Below are 17,070 nucleotides of genomic sequence, written 5' to 3'. Positions count from 1 at the left end.
AGGCCTGCTGGATATGATAGCATTTGCCTACCCCCTAGTGGAGAGGGTTCATTACTAAGTCAATATTGCTGCTTTGATTTTTTTCCCTCCCTAATCCTATTTCTATGCCGGATAGTGACTACTGCAATATATTACTAGTTACAGCAGTGGATCTAATATAGTTTGGATGAGCTGTAATAGTTTTTTTTTTTTTTTAAGGAAGTTCTATCATTGCCCTAGTAGATTGCCACGGCAATAGGCAATTGCAATGCAGGAGACAGCAACCAGCCGTGCTTGAACATAGATTTTTACCCCCTTTCAACAAATTTTTTGATGTTTTGCTCTTTAATTGTGTTCTCCCACAGTGCTTAACCTGCTTACCTAAGACACTATGCTGTTGCCAAAATATTCGGGCTGATTGTTTATGGCCAATACAGGTATACCCGCATGTTTTTTATCTGGCACACTGTTTTTTGTGATACATACTCTGGTTGTTCATGCTTAAATTATCTAATACCTCTGGAATTGTCAGTGCATATATCACTAATGCTAATGGATTGGTTATACAGTATTGCTGGATGGCTCCTGCACAGTGGCAACACTTGACAGATATGATCCTGAGAACAAGGAGTGTCGCTCTGTTTTGCACCTGAATAATCTCTGCCGCTTGCCGTTGTTCAGTGTGCCATCCGGCCATGACCTATTTTGTACTGTGGCGGCACATTGTTTTTTTTTTTTTTTGCACCTTGTTTTTTCTTGGTTTTATCGTCCTACCACTAAGGGCAATACTTCTTGTACTCCTTGGTTATTATATCTTTACCCATTAATTTTATTGGGAGTCATTGTTTACCATTTTGTTAATGTTAAGTTAATTTCTGCTGTGAATTTCAATGTTTTGTTATGCTTTAACCTGACACTGTGACGGTGAGTGGAAACATGCCTACATCCATTGAATTCCACTTTCCCTCACTAGTTCGCTCCTTTTCCTGGTGAAATAGAAGCTAGACACTTACACAAACTAGTACTTGCTGGTGGTCTCCGGAGTAATGCACCACCCTTTCTTTTCCCTTCTTCTTTGATTCTATCCTCTTCTCTCTCTTCATGTCCACCCCCCCTTTTTTCCCTTCTTTCTTCTCTTCCTACCCTTACCCTCCTTTTGCGTAGTCCTTAGTCTATCCCTCCCCCCGACCCTCCCTTCTACGCCCACCCCTTCGTCCCTAGTGCAATTTGGAGTTGAGACAGGTCTCTCCCCAGAGTTATTATGTCGCTAAAGATTTCATCTAGTAATGCAAAAGGCCTTAACTCCCCAACTAAGCGCTCTGGTCCTAAATGCCCTCAACTGCCTGAACTGTCACATAGCGTTTGTTCAGGAAACACATTTTAGGCATGATAAGATAACGTCACTCAAAAACCACCACTACCAGACAGCTTACCAAGGCTCATCACCTGATTCAAGTCCAAAGTCATCAAAATACTTATTGACAAATCTATCCCATGGTCACTAGTCACTCTGAAGGTAGACCCTGAGTGGCGCTACCTCCTAGTCAAAAGAAAGATACACTTCCAACTTTTTATCCTGGGTAACTTATACCTCACTAATACCAATCAAGTATCATTTTTGGAAGAGTTCCTCAATGTTGCTGATATGTTTGCAGAGGGTACTATAATAGTGGGAGGAGATTTCAATTTGGCTCTAGACCCGGCTCACGATGTATCCAGAGGGGCTTCCTACCTCCCATACTCAGTCCTACGGCGCCTGAAGAGTCTTTTGCACCTCCACCAACTTACGGATATCTGGGAATACGGCACCCCAACGAAAGAAACTATACTTTCTACTCCCTGGTTCACAAAAAAACCTCCTCTTGCATAGACCTTTTCTTGGTCAAACATGGCACCATCCCTCTGGTGCTGAGTTCAGAGATAGGCAATATGACCTTCTCTGATCATGCCCCAATATCGGTCAGTGTCCTCAGATGTTACTTCCCCTTGGCGTTTGAATGAGTCACTTCTGACTTCAGGAGATTTAGGAACCCACTTAGAGGGTGAGCTTTCGGCCTTCTTTACTAGAAATGATGCATCAGTTTCTAGCTCCCTGACTGTCTGGGAGGCCCATAAGTGTTATGTACAGGGATTATTGCTACAGCAGGGCCATATGGTTAAGAAAGAAAGTCAGCAACTACTGACAGTTGTTCCAGGACCTGCATGACTTAGAGATAAGACACAATCCTTCTTTCACGAATACAGTAATAAGTGCGGGAAGGCCCTGACACGTGCCATCAGAGCAAAAAGGACCCATGCTTTTATACCCTGTATACATTCAAAAACTTAAACTGAAATTTATCTGGAATACTGAAACCCTCCACCTTAACAAATTTCTTCTCCGCCTTCCCAAAGATAGAGGGGGCATGGCTCTCCAGGACCTGGTATTGTATCACAGAGCAGTCTATCTGACCGATTTGATAGATTGGTGCAGGCATGCCGGCCTTAAGGGCTGGGTCAGACTGGAAGATTCAATGTCCCCAGTAATGTTAAGTGTTGCTGCATGGTCCCCATCTGAAGACATTGCTTCCTTGCATCACCACCCTTTGACCGGTGAGACACCTAAAGTTGTGTTGAAATACTTTTGTAAAGAAGGAATTGTTGCCTTTCCTTCCCCCATGTCTCCTATACTGGGACACCCTAGGTTTCCAACAAGTAGAAAGGATTGAATATTTAAAATCTCGATTGAGAATGATGTTTACGGAGCCATTTTTCGCTGCCTTCCTCCTGGCTCACCACAGAACAGCTTCAAGTAGATCACTCCCTTCCTTGCCTAGGTATGTGGAGGAAGATACAGTACCCGCATTTTATTTCATCTCTGCCATCAGCACAGGATTTTCACTGTCCTCTTGCTTCTATAGAAAGTCTGTGTGTCACTGGAGCCCCCTTGAGAGGTGTGCTCTCCTATATGTAAAAATTACAATTGACTGCACGTGCTTCCTCTGTGCCTTACTTCAAAGCCAAATGAGGGGGAGACCTTAACGTTAAAATTACAGAAGACCAAATAGACCTCATGCTACATTACGTACACAAAGCCTCCATTAGTAGCCAGTACCAAGAAACCAATTTTAAACTACTTACTAGGTGAGTTTTTTGAAGCTGCCCTGTACTGGCTTCAGTCCCTGTAGTTTACGACACCCATTGTAAAAGTTGGTGTTTTTGTGTTTTGTGGTGAGCATTTTAAGACCAAGGACTAGTCTCCTAGGCCTCAGGAAAGCCTGGAACCCATAGTTAGCTGGTCCTGGTGAACCAAAAGTCCCAGACATGCCTAGTTTGGTCTCTGTGAACTCCTTATATTGTGGTGATTAATAATATGGGGGTTGGCAGTTCATAAAACCTGTACTTGTGAAATTATTATTAATGGCTTTAACAAGGGCATTTTGGGAAGCGTCCACGGAGTATCATAACCCATGTGTACACAGCCCTTCAGACAGCCCCCACCCTGCTATCATTGGTTTGTTGTATTAGTCCTACCTCTTTGGTTGGCATAGAAAAAGCCATGTAAGCCCAGCATAGACAGCTCTCACTGACATCATCTTGTTGCTAAGGACAACAGCACTGACACATTGAGCACTGCAGGGAGCCCAGTGACTCTGGCTGATAACTTGAACTTTACACAGCAACCTTGGACAAAGGCAAACCAAATCTACCTAAGTATTATTTCAGTTTTCCTTTTTATCCCATTCACAAACAGTACTGTAATATTTGGTCCTTATTATCCGATTTTTGTGTTAACCTGCATTATTTCACTCCACCTATCAATGATAGAATGAGCTAAGTATTTAGTTTGTTTTTGTATACTCCATACATTAACCTCCCAACCGTTAAGCCCGAACTTTTCCGTGCTAAAAAAAGTTGCAATTATCGTTAACCCCGAAATTTTCTCACCAGGTGGTTAAATGTAAACAAATGTTATATTGCAATCCGATTGTCATACATTGTATGACAATCAGATTACAACTGAAAGCAAATACTTACCCAGTGTCCGCAGCTCCTCTAGCAGAAATAAAAGATTTGCTATTGCTGCTGGCATCTGCAGTGAGATGTCAAGCACAATGCAGAAATCCTGCATTGTGCTGTGCATCTCTCTAGAGATGCCAGCAGCAGCAGCTTCCAGCATCCAGCGTCTGTCTCTGTCTGTGTGAGCTGGGCAGGGAAATCCCCCCCTCAGATCACTCCGGAGGATGAGTCATCTTCCGGGTGATGTGATTGGTGATGTATGGGGGTGTGTCAGGGAGGGAAATTTAAAAGCAGATTACAATGTAATCTGCTTTTAAATGGTTTTTACAGCACAAAAACACCACACAACATGAAATAAAAATAAAAGTACATTTTTAATTTTATTTTTAGATTACATTGTTGTCTATTATTTCATTATTGTTTTAAATTATTATTTATATTTATGTATTATATTATAATTTATGATTATAATATAATAAATATAATTATCATACCCGGGAGTTAATCCTAAGAATTACAAGCCCACAATATAAACAAAAATTTCTATGCAAAAAAAATAGGATAGGATTTTATTAAAAGTACATTTTTTTTTTTTTTTACATGACTGTGTGTTTCAATCTTTTTTTTATATTGATGATATCTACTAGACCCTTGCTCGGACATATTTCTGTAGTTTACAGGTCTAAAAACAGTGTAACGCTTTTGGTACAGAAATCTAGACATCAGTGTAACGCCCAGGTGGTTAATCATTATTCTACTCAGATACTGTGATTTTGGTACACTCATTTTCTCACTCCATACACAGCTCTAAGTCTCCCCCATCAAAACATTTCTCTGTAACCACCATCACTCATTACACTTCTATTAATCCTGTCTGTGCCTCATCACGTTCCCTCTCATTTGCATCTAGAGGGCGTGTATTAGGCAGTTCCCCGCTCTGGAGCCACTCCCCCTTATTTTGAATCGCATCCCCTCTGCTATCAGGGCAAGATGCAGCCTGTAATTTCAACTGAGGGCATCATTTAAGGGCCGAAGCTGTCACTTTTCCTCCCACCTCCCACTTTCCTGTCACGATTTCCAGACGCCAAATACAAACAGGCTTTTAAAGGGCCATTGCAGCAACCATTTTCTAGCTGCTATTCTTTACCATAGCGTCACCATCAGGCTCCCTCCTACAGATGTCATTCCCATGATATTCAGGTAAGAGCTTTAATAGCACTAGCTGACTTTCATACATTGATTCATACAGATATTTTTCATCTTCTCTTTTACTGCCAGTTTCATTATAACTGTCAGTTTTTATGCATTGTTGATTGTATCAATCACTTATCAATACAAAAAGTATTAGAAAATTGAAAAAAGTATTTAAGTATTAAAATATATCACAAATAATTACCTTATAAACTAAGGTAATAATAATTAATATGTCTACACTACCCTTATGATATCCTATAATTGGATCCTCCAACAATATTTTTATCGACAAAGATTAAATCATCCATGTTTTATTAATTAGTATCGACCTTAATTTATGTTACTACTTATAATCCCCAGCATCTGCTCTGAGGTTATCTTCTAACTGATCTACGATATCAATTTCTTTCTGAAATCCTTTTTCAGACAATCAATTGTAAGTACATTATTATTTCATTTTACTTAATATTAACACATCTAATCTACCTACTATACTCATATCCCTTCCAACAATAAATGTTAAAATATTACTTTAACCACTTATACCTCTATTATATCACCCCCAAGATAGATAGATATATAATTTTTTTTTTTCTGGATTGTTTAATATGTTTACACCTATAGGCTCATTATTGATTGATACCACTACTTGCAATTCTTAGTATCCACTTCAAGGCTATCTTATATTTGACCAACCTCTCCTATTGTTTTTCCACTCAAGTAATTACCGTATTTTCCGGTGTATAAGGCGACTGGGCGTATAAGACGACCCCCCACTCTAACGTTCCTTTAATGAATGGGCGTGTTCCAGTGAAGAGCCAATCCAGGCTCTCCACTGGAGAGCCAATCCAGGCTCACGTCCTGCTTTTCAGCTTACACGAGTCCTGCTGTGAAGCAACGCGAGCCTGCCCAGGGGGATTAGTGTAAGCTGAAAAGCAGGAAGACAGAAGGAGGCACAGGAGGACTCGCAGGGACGCCAGACCAGAGAGGGGACTCGCGAGGACACCGGGCGCTGCAGGTAAGTACTGGTACCCGGCGTACAAGACGACCCCTGACTTTGTCATAGATTTTTTGGGGTTAAAAAGTCGTTTTGTACGCCGGAATATACGGTACCTCTAAGTCAGTTTTTAGCCATCTTTAATATTATTTAAACAAGTACCAATTTCTCAGTATCAATTTTTTTATATATCTTCATATTAGCATAATGAATACTATCTCATTATATCACCAAATACTTACTATAATTATTGGCTAAATTTTTGTTTACATTCGCCTTTGTTTCATTGAAATAATGTAATATTATATATAAATAAATATATATACCGTCACCCTTGTCATACGATATCACTGAAATACTTCACCATAGCACTTTGATATATATTCGCTCATAATGTTCTGTTTTTTCAATATCCATGTGTTTAGAAAGCTAATACATCTCTGTATTCTACCCCATATATGTATTCTTGGAATACAGTGTACAGTTTGAATCTACCAAGTCCCCTGAGGAAGCCCAGTCAGGCCAAACACGTCAGGACTCAACACATTGCTTACCTACTTTGTATTACGTCTATACACCCACAGAGTTTATTTGGTCCCATTGGTGACCTCCCCTTTTCAATATGGAATTAAGGGAAAGGACCTTACCTTATGTTATATTACTCTGATATGTGTGTTGTATGCTATGAATATAACTCACTAAATTTAATAATAAAAACTATTATCTTGCCTAAAAATCCCCGGCCTTTTCTCTTTTTCTTTTATATTTATCTGACATTTCTGGGGTAGGCGTTATTAACTCAAGTCAAGGATAAATGGACCCCCCCCCCTCTTTCTCATTATCTCTCTTTGCATGAACAATGACAGACATTTGACAGGAATGACAACATACATTTTTACCAGAGCTGCAGGAATTAAGTGAAAACCAAATGTCCTGCTACAATCACGGTCTTCTTCCAGCACAATGTAATAACCTTATAGTGGAGGCATGAAGTCCAGTGGGCTTGGAAAGAAAGGGGATACCTGTTCACAATTCTGATCCAAAAGAGATTATGCAAGCAATACTTATTGATAGTGGCTGTATAGTAATTCTAGTTCTATTGTTAATAGCGCACAGTGACTGCGGATTGTGTAAGCAGTTCAACAGAGCTACGCAGTACTGCTCCTGTGTATTTTTTGGACATCTTTCTGTGCCATGATTACTAAAAGCCATAGATGGATGCACCTGCAGCTCTGTCTCTCTTAGCACCGCTCATCACCTTCTCTAATTTTACATTTTCCGTTAAGAGTTATCTCTCCTTTTAATGCTGGTGAATACAATGATTATTTTAATAAAATAATAGTTTCTTTAATTGCACTAAATTTCTTCAGTTGCACTAAATAGTTTTTGTTTGATCAGTAAATATTGCATTTTCATAAAAAGGTTTCACTAGACTTGTTATTAACCCAATTTTTTTTTTTTGTGAAAATATTTTTTAAAAGATTAGACGTAATTGGCTAAGACATTGTTTTATTTTTGTATTAACATTTGCATTTGCAAAATCAGGAACCAAACCAATTTAGTCAGTGTGTAAATGTGTATTTATTGTATTTTGTTCATAAATGCCTTTTTTCCTGTCTAAATTACTGAATTTATGCAGCCGTGCTCTAAAGTGGTAAAGGCAGCTGCCTTTCTTTGTAGCACCTCTGCTCTTACATTAATATGCCCCCTTCTAACTCCTTACTTGGAGATCATTAAGATTCCCTTCCTATACAGAGCAGCATCAGTTCACCCCACTGCTCTGCATATGGAGGAATAAGTATTTAACTTTTTAAACACATCAAACATGGTATACCTAATTAAAGATATTAAACCATATCTCTTAAAAGAACAAGAAGCTGTGCATTGAAAAATCGGAGCACAAAAGAAGCAACTCTTATAGTCATATCATCCCAAGCCTCGTTAGAAAGCGGAAGACCACTGAGCTCGAGAAACCAAAAATCAACCCTGCTGCCCATTCTAAAAGTACAAAGATCCAAGAAAGTTTACAGTGCAAAGGTATCATTTTTTTTCTCTTCTCTCTCATGTGCTCACAAGAAATAGGCTGGTTGGAAAGGGGAGCGGAGTTACAGATATTATCTCATAACTGTCCTCAAGGAACCCTGTGGGAAACCCCCTTAAACAATAGGAAGTCAATGGAAAAACCATAGGAAGTCAATATAGAAAAAAATACACAATAGAAAAAGTAAATGATGCAATAATTGACAGGTGACATTGGCCACCAACCAAGAGGTCACCTCCAAATGGGAGGTCAATCAGCCAAAGCTCAAGGAACCCCTAGCAACCTCTAAAACCCTGAAATGACTACTAGAAAGATTGTAATCTACATCAGAATTTTGAAATGATGACAAATATTTACCTAGCCAGGTCCTGTAACAATTTTCTGCTGCCACATATTAGACCAACATTTTCTTATGCTACTAAATAGATTTAAGCCTTTGCAGCAAAGCTCTAATTTCTAAGGATGTGTTGGTGACTTGAGAAATATAGAAGTTTTTATTCTACATTCCCCTTCACAATAAGCTTTGCATTGATACTATAACTTGCTTGGTAGTGATGTAACCAATCAATTTTTAATAATTTGGCAGTGGACCTTTAGAGACTAATTACTTAATTAGTCTGCATTAGATGTGTTGCAGTGCTGGTGTATGGCATGCTATTGTATCTGTGACTTAGGTGCTCTTTAGAAAAAAAGCAACACACAGCTGTATGCTCATTACTACAACACGGAAATGCAAATAGGACCTGAAAGATTTGAGCTTTACATATAAATAAAAAAGGCAGGTTTTTTCAGCATTTTTCATATATACTGTCAAACACATAAATGATTGACAATTTTTTTCAGATTTATGTATAATAGGTTTATTTACCTATACACAAGGTTATAATAACACATCGTAAATGTGATAACGATGACAAATTTTTTTAGGGTAAAAAAGAAACAAAATAATAGTTAAAAAAAAGGGGGGGATCATAAAGCACAAAACACAACCTTTCATTTTTCTTCCAAAAATACAAAGGTAAGTACACTTTTCCAAATATGTACACATAACTACAGTTAACATCCGAAAACCAAGTTAGTTCAGATAAGCCTGGATTATAAGGATAATAGGATACTAGGTCCAAGAGTCCCATGACATATTATCCTTAGAACCATCAATAATTTCACACATCCATTCAGCAATAGAGGGAGCTATTGTAGAGCCCCAATGTCTAGCTAATATTTTCTGGCCTGCTATAATAAAATGTCAAAGGAGACCTTTCTTAATAGTTTTATAGGAGCCAGGTAACATAGCCAAGAGTGTGCGGTTGAATATCCATTCCCATAATATGGTTGTAGATTTTAAACATCTTATCCCATAAGCTTTCAATTGCTGGGCAGGAATTCCAGATATGAAGCATAGAGCCCTGGGGGTGATCACATCTCCAGCATTTTGCTGGGTATGTAGAATCAAACTGATGGATATCCATGGGGCATCTATACCACCTACTAAATATTTGTAACATCTCTCCTGGTCTTTATTAGATCTAGAAAAATTTATGTATCAAATTGTAGGTTTTTTCCAGGCTTTCTTTTGTAAAAGAGGCTATAATAGTTGAATGAAAAGGAAAAGTATTTAGATGGGCCTTTGTACTTTACACAAGTCATTGTAAAAAAAAAAAAAAAAAACATACTAGATCAGCTGCTTCAGTTTCACATTGTTGCTGTAATCTGCTGTAGGCAGTGTCTTTCAGGAGATGGCTACATAGTCATGTTGAAAAAAAGACCTAAATCCATCAAGTTTAACCCCCCTAGCGGTAATCCCGAGTGTGACTCGGGGTGAATTTTATATGCAAAAAGCGGTAATCCCGAGTCACACTCGGAGTCGCTTTTAACTAAAAAAAACCCACTTACTGTCCCCCGGCGTCCTGCTCCTCCGATCTTCAGCCACGAAGTGCAGAGAGAGATCTACGGGGTTTCCTGGTGACGTCGGTGCAGGAGGATCGGAGGGAAATTCAAATAATTTTGTATTGGATTCAATACAAAATAGCTGTATTGGGAAATTCAAATAATTTTGTATTGGATTCAATACAAAATAGCTGTATTGAGTCCAATACTAAGAACTATTCATATATGTATTTACACAGTTACAATACGTTTAAATAATTTTTTTTTAACAGATTTTTGTGTTTTGTTATTTAAAGTTTATTTTTAAATTTATTAAATATCAGTGAGTTATGCCTAAGAATTATAGCCTACAATGAAAAATAAATTTCCATGCAAAAAATTGTACCGCTTTTTGCATGAAAATTTGGACAGAATTAGACCGCTAGAGAGGTTAACCTCTAGGGAAATAAATATATCCTATAGAAAACCATATAGACATAGTTTAGATCTTTTAGTTTGCCAGTTAGTTTCCATATCCAATAACTAAGGTCCCATTCCACTGTATAGGTAAATAACAACAGTATTGAACTATATATGCAAGCTACAAAAATTGGGATTATCAACAGGATATCTGAGATTACATTTCACAATGAGATAAATGTAGTAATGCAGGAGCTTTGCTTCTTTTGGGTAAGCTAAGCATGATTGCTCAGTATCAGGGTGCACTCTTAAGCTTCCAGGGATGGCCAAAGTTGAGAAAAAAAATGTGTGAAAAAAACTTTTACTTATATTTAGATTTTATTTGTGAATACATTGTTAAAAATTTGTAAATTTCGGGTAAAAGTTTGGTTAATCTTCAGTGAAAACATTTATAAGCAGACCCCTTAAGGTGCGTACACACTTCCAATTTTTATCGTTCCAATCGAACGACGAACGATCGATTGGGCAAAAAATCGTTCGTAAAAAAGTAACCAACGACGCCGACGAACGAGGAAAGTTGTTGGAAACGAACGACCGGACCGGCGGATCGGATTGGACGACGATCGTTGAACATTGTTCGTGTGTACGGTCGTTCGTTGATCGTCCATGTTCAGAGCATGCGTGATGAACGAACGTCCGTTCACTTTCCTGTCGTGCACATAGTTCCTCTATCGCTTAAACGATCGTATCTATTGTGTGTACAATATCTACGAACGATCATGTCGTTATCTCTATGTGCAGGATCGGTGCTATACGATCGTTCGTATATATCGTGCAGGAACGTTCGTCGTTCGTTTTCCGACGATAATAATTGGAAGTGTGTACGTAGCTTTAGTCTATAGAAATGGATGGCCTTAAAGAACAATCTAGCCCCCCCAAAAAAATTGACAAGAGTAAATGTTTATACCCAAAGTAGAACTTTAGGATAAAAGGGACAAAGGTTATCCCATGTTATTATGTGTAGTGGATTCTCTCTGTGATTCTCTCTTTTCATCCACTGCAGTGTCATTATGAAAAGTGAAAATCTGTATAAAAAATTAGTTAAAAATCTGTAGAATAGCCCCTATTTCCATACACACAATTGTAACGCAAATTTGTGTTATTCTTTTACAGAAAGTGAGAAAGGGGGAATATTAGGCTGTTCAAAAAAACATCAGTGTCTGCATTCTTTACAAATTTAAATATCCACTGTATGAACTGACACAAGTTTCAAGAATTTTCTTTCCTATGACTGACTGAAAAAATAGTTGAAAGAGGAGAGTTTTTTTTTTTCTCTGATCAAAAGAGGTTCAGAAGTTTGGATAAAGGTTAATTGGCAGTTACTTACATAATAGGTTAACAGTGTATTCCAAATATTTCACAGAATAAACATTACTTGTGACAAAGTATAGGCTTAAAGTGCGTAGCATAGAATGGAATAGAACAGAGTCTTGGTTCTGATGCATTTCACCTTGTTGGGCTTCAGAGGAAGGTGAGAAAGAGCAGTCTGGATATTTTGGTGGTGTTTAGCAAAGCAATACCCATGAGTCTCATATAGGGTGTGAGGGGACCGCCTGGTAGATTGTGTTTTCAAAGTAGGTTCTCAATGGCCCAAAAATTTTTCCTGGTAATTGGATGTTAATTCCAAGTTGGTATGTCTGTCCTGCTGTTTCAGCAGCAAGATTTTCATATAATTAGGCTGCTTTAAATCATAGAGAGCCTCAGCGATTAGAGTTAGATCCAGAAGCATATGAACAGAAGTAGTTGTGAGGACCACCAGTCACAGTGGGTTTAAGTTCTCCAAAGTTTATGGCCTCCAAGAATGCTTCTAAGGCCCACATTTTTTTAGGCCGATTTTATTCTCAATGAAGTCCATCTACAGCCACAAAATATGTATGTAATTGGGTTCTCACAGTCTCTCTCTGAATAAATTTACCTACAGTCGCCAAAGCAAAAGAAATGGGCCCATTTTCCTTGGCATGGATGGCAAAGAAGGTCCTTATGAGACTTCTCCAACATTCTTTTTATATCCCACTGAATTGGAAGAGATTTGGCACTTGGTAACAATTACAGAATCAACAATGGTTATGGTCATGGACCCAGTAGTCCTAATACCCAGGGATTTGCATGCTCCCCTAGCAGAGGAAGCATTGGAAGTGGCTGTTTTAGACACCATCGTGGCTTTTCCATCTAGCCGCATACGTATCAGGAAAAGGAGTTCGTAAGCTGGCTAATGCAATATACTTTGTACTGCATATGAATCTGCATTAAAATGTGTTTCAAAATATGTTGTCATACATGATATTTGCTGATATATAACAATATAACAGAGAAAGACTGATCCCACTGTAAAATTGTTTGAGAGCTACCTCTGAAGTGGTTTCCGAGCCGATTCATAATCAGAGGAAAGAAAGAAGAAATCGGCTCTTTATGGCAACACCAATCTAAAACATCTTAAAATCGTTTATTCAGCTTACTAAAATACATATATTTGAAACTAACATTCATTATAAAAAAGCTGTAGTTCTAAACAGAACTCGGCTAGCAATAAACGAACACTGGAACATGTTAGGTGTTTGATGGGTTGTGGGTCAAAAATGCAATAGACAGTTACGGTCTCTCCCAATGCGTTTCGCCCTGGTGGGATTTTGGGACCCTAAAAAATTACACTGGTAAGTATATGTATATACTGTAATTCATGTAACATGAATAATTATTCAATAACGTAGACTTACTTGGTATATTGACCCAAGGGGAAGAAATAGAGAATGAGTTCCCCGTGTATTTGAGATAGGAAGTGATGAACAAGTAATAAGTTTAGAGACTTCTGTGTATAAACATGAAATATACCCATCAAAGGAATGATACGTATATAGGTGAATAAGTGATCAAAGTGATAAAATAAAATGAATCCCAGGTTCGCCATCTTGTGGCTAATTTGTATATTACAACCACATTAGCTTAAAGCCTCATAACACCATTCATGATATATATATATATATATATATATATATATATATATATATGTGTGTGTGTGTGTATGATAAAAATACAGATAACTGTACAGTGGCATGTATAATATATATAATATTTAATTATATTTTTATATTTAGATCCATAAAGGAATCCTTACCCTCTTTCTATTCATCATACGGTTACAGTAGGTTGTCAGTCTTATATAGGGTAAACCTATTTGAACATTCCTCAATACCTATGCCCCTTGCTATTATTCTATTTTTCCTAGACCACTTCAACCATTTAACCCATATGCTTGAGTCTAACTTTGATATTCAAAAAGATAAGGGTTTCAACTCCAAGCAGTGGCAAAAACATCCATATTATCTACTCTATTGAACGATCTTTATTCTAGTAAGGCTTTTACATTTTATTTTATCACTTTGATCACTTATTCACCTATATGTGTATCCTTTCTATGATGGATAACTATATTTCATGTTTATACACAGAAGTCTCCAAACTTATTACTCTCTTGTTCATCACCTCCCATCTCAAATATACACGGAGAACTCATTTTCTGTTTCCCCCCTAGGTCAATATACCAAGTCTACGCTATTGAATAATTATTCATGTTACTTCTGTGAATTACTGTACATATACTTACCAATGTAATCTTTTAGGGTCTCAAAATCCCCTGAGGAAGCCCACCAGGGCGAAACGCATTGGGAGACCATAACTGTCTATTGCATTTTTGACCCACAACTCATCAAACACCTAACATGTGAGAGTGTTTAATTTACTGCTAGCCGAGTTTTGTTTAGAACTACAGCTTTTTTATAATGAATGTTGGTTTCAAATATATGTATTTTAGTAAGTTGAATAAACAATTTTAAGATGTTTTAGATTGGTGTTGCCATAAAAAGCTGCTTTCTTCTTTCTTTCCTCTTTTATTTGCTGATATACATTTTAGTGTGTTTCTATTTATTGTAGTGGAAAATGCATCTAATGAAAGCAGACATGGAGCCCTATGACACTAGTATAAATAGGTACATATGTAGAATTATATAGGTTTATACCTTTACAATTGATAACTAAAATACATTTGTTGCAGTTTTTACAGTTATAAAAAAACATACAAAAGTCAACAAAATAAAAATTTAGCAGTGCAAAGCTGTAATAACATCAATGCTAAATAAACATTTTAATTTTTTTTCAAGAACTTTTTTATGCACTATCTCTTCTAAAAACTTGTATCAATTGACCTGATTTATTCAAGCTCTTCGAGTCTGGAGGGGATACACTTTCATCAGTGAAGCTGAGTGATCCAGCAAACCTGGAATGGATTTATTCAAAGTCTGCAGTTCAGCCTCCTGCTTCAGTCTGTCACTTTACTAAAAAGTTAAAGTATCACAGCTTGACCACTAGTCTTGTTGATTCTACATTATTCATGCATGCAAAATTAGGTTTGTAAACAATTATTTTTTTTTCACCAAATAGACACTGCAAGATTATTTTCCTATATTAGGAGGCATTCAACACCCTTTAATATCCGAGCAATAAATCCCTGTTGGTTGAGCCTAATTAAGACAAACATTTGTAAATGATTAAACTATAACACAGTTTAGACATCCTCCAAAGACCTTTTCAGAAACATTTATTGCAAAGTTTGTCAAAGCACATCTCTGGGCAAAACCAACACATGAAAAAATAAGCCAAATGAAGTGTCTGAATAACAAGGGTTTTTAAAAAAAACTTTTTTTATCCTTTATAAAAATGTTTGTGTAAAATGAGATATTTTAATCATGTGTTTTGCTGTTTTTTTCTGTCTTTGTTATAGATAACACCACTGAAATCCTGTGTGTACCAACAGCTTTAAAAGAATCCTCTCTGTCATTACTAGGAATGTACTGTGATAGTGAACATAGTGATTAAAGCAAAACAAATAACCTGGACAAGTGTGGATCATGGTGAAATCTTATCTGTTCAAACTATGCCTAGTTTTTTTTTTAAATGTATGACACACTGATCAGCAAAAGTGTGTGTTTGTGTTTTTTTTTTTTTTTTGTTATGCAAGGCTGTTTTATATATAATTATGGCACACATTCTTTGGAAACCCATTATAATTAGGCAGTTAGTCTGCAACATTTAATGCTTGCAAACCCCCACATTAACTAGGAGTAAGTGAATACTTAATAGATTTTAGCTTTGCTGAAATTTCCGCAAATTTCTAATACATTTTTGAATTGTAAGGCAAATGTGAAAAAATTTCTGAATTTTATAGAAGTTTGCAATATTTGCCAAATTTACTGTAGTCAATGCTGAAGTAAAAGTTATGATCTCTATAACACAGAAACGCAATGCAAACTTTCTGGGGTATATTTATAAAATATTCCTGTCAAATTGCTGAAAGTTCGCTGACAGCAGTTCAAATTTTTTTACATTTTTTGTTCAGTATACAATAAAACTATGACTTGTTTTGCCACCTAGTGGCCAACTTTGCAAACGTGCACAGCAGTCACAATAGGAAAATGGAACAGGAAAATTGACAGGAGAAAAATTTATAAATACACCTATATGTCTTTGACCCATGACACATTTACCCATTGTTTGTAAACAGACATAGGAAGGTCTTTTTTTTTTTTTGGCTGAATTATACATTTGTGCTATATTTGCTTTAACGCTTGCTGCAGTCTTTTGCTATATAGCATTTTAGGTTTTGAAAAAAATACTGCTGAGATAAAAAATTGAATTTGTATTGCATTTTTCAATGTACTACAGGACTGTATATACATCTGAAGTACTGTAATAAAGTTGTAGCCACTAGTTGACTAAAATGTTTGTCTTTAAAATTTACCAGGTTAGATTATTAAACTACTTTCCAGTAAAAATAAAATAATGAGTTTTCCATAGCCTAAAGCATAATTTATTATAAAGAATTGTTTTTATGACAGTGATTACTTTTGGCAATTGTTGCACAGCTGATTAGTATTGCAAGAATTTGCCTAAGTTCTAGGGCAATTTGGACGAAATAGTCCAAGTATTCTGGATTCCGACTGTCGTTTATTCAAACACCTTTGAGGTCATTAGTGGTTATACTTGTTTGGTGTGGATTGCAGAAAAAGTCAATGCAGTTAAAGTAGTGGGCTATATATTGTACTCAGCCATCCAAAAGCAGTAACCAGTAAAAAACGTGCCAGGTGGTACACCCAGCTAAAAGGGGCTGGGGCAAACACTGCTGATTTGTGTGAGTATAGCTACCTAACCTTTTTTGTGCTTTAAGGTTTGTTTTGTTGGTAGTCAACTTGCTATTCAACTGATAAGTGCTTATGGAAACCTTTTAAACGCTCTCCTTTCTTGTGCTTCCTGTCCAACATAGGGTCTTATTTATTAAAGCTCCCCTAGGCTAGAGAGGTGAAGTGAGGTGATCCAGCAAACTCGGAATGGATTTCTCCAAAGTCATTTGCTATTGGAATCCTATTGGAATTTTAATTCTGGACAAGGTCCATTCTAGGTTTCCTTAATTAACCAGCTTCACTCTATGAAAGTGTATTCTTTGCAGCCTTGAAAAAAAATCAGG

General features: G+C 37.0%; 1 protein-coding gene across 4 annotated transcripts in view; it reads left to right on the top strand.

Moving 5' to 3' along the window:
• Window positions 1–16,402, top strand: part of YJU2 (YJU2 splicing factor homolog) — a 75,519-nt gene extending 59,117 nt beyond the window's left edge. For 3 of the 4 annotated variants that reach the window (XM_072404911.1, XM_072404912.1, XM_072404914.1), the window contains exons 7-8: window positions 8,038–8,206; window positions 15,331–16,316. In XM_072404911.1, coding sequence (XP_072261012.1) covers window positions 8,038–8,206; window positions 15,331–15,425 — 264 coding nt within the window. In that variant the 3' untranslated portion in view covers window positions 15,426–16,316. Of the gene's footprint in view, window positions 1–8,037; window positions 8,207–15,330 lie in introns of all 4 variants that reach the window. The other variant, XM_072404915.1, reaches the window with a different exon arrangement.
• Window positions 16,403–17,070: the final 668 nt, after the last annotated feature.

This window comes from Pyxicephalus adspersus, chromosome 3, assembly GCF_032062135.1.
Source record: "Pyxicephalus adspersus chromosome 3, UCB_Pads_2.0, whole genome shotgun sequence".
NCBI lineage: Eukaryota > Metazoa > Chordata > Amphibia > Anura > Pyxicephalidae > Pyxicephalus > Pyxicephalus adspersus.
This window is presented reverse-complemented; position numbering and strand designations above follow the sequence as displayed.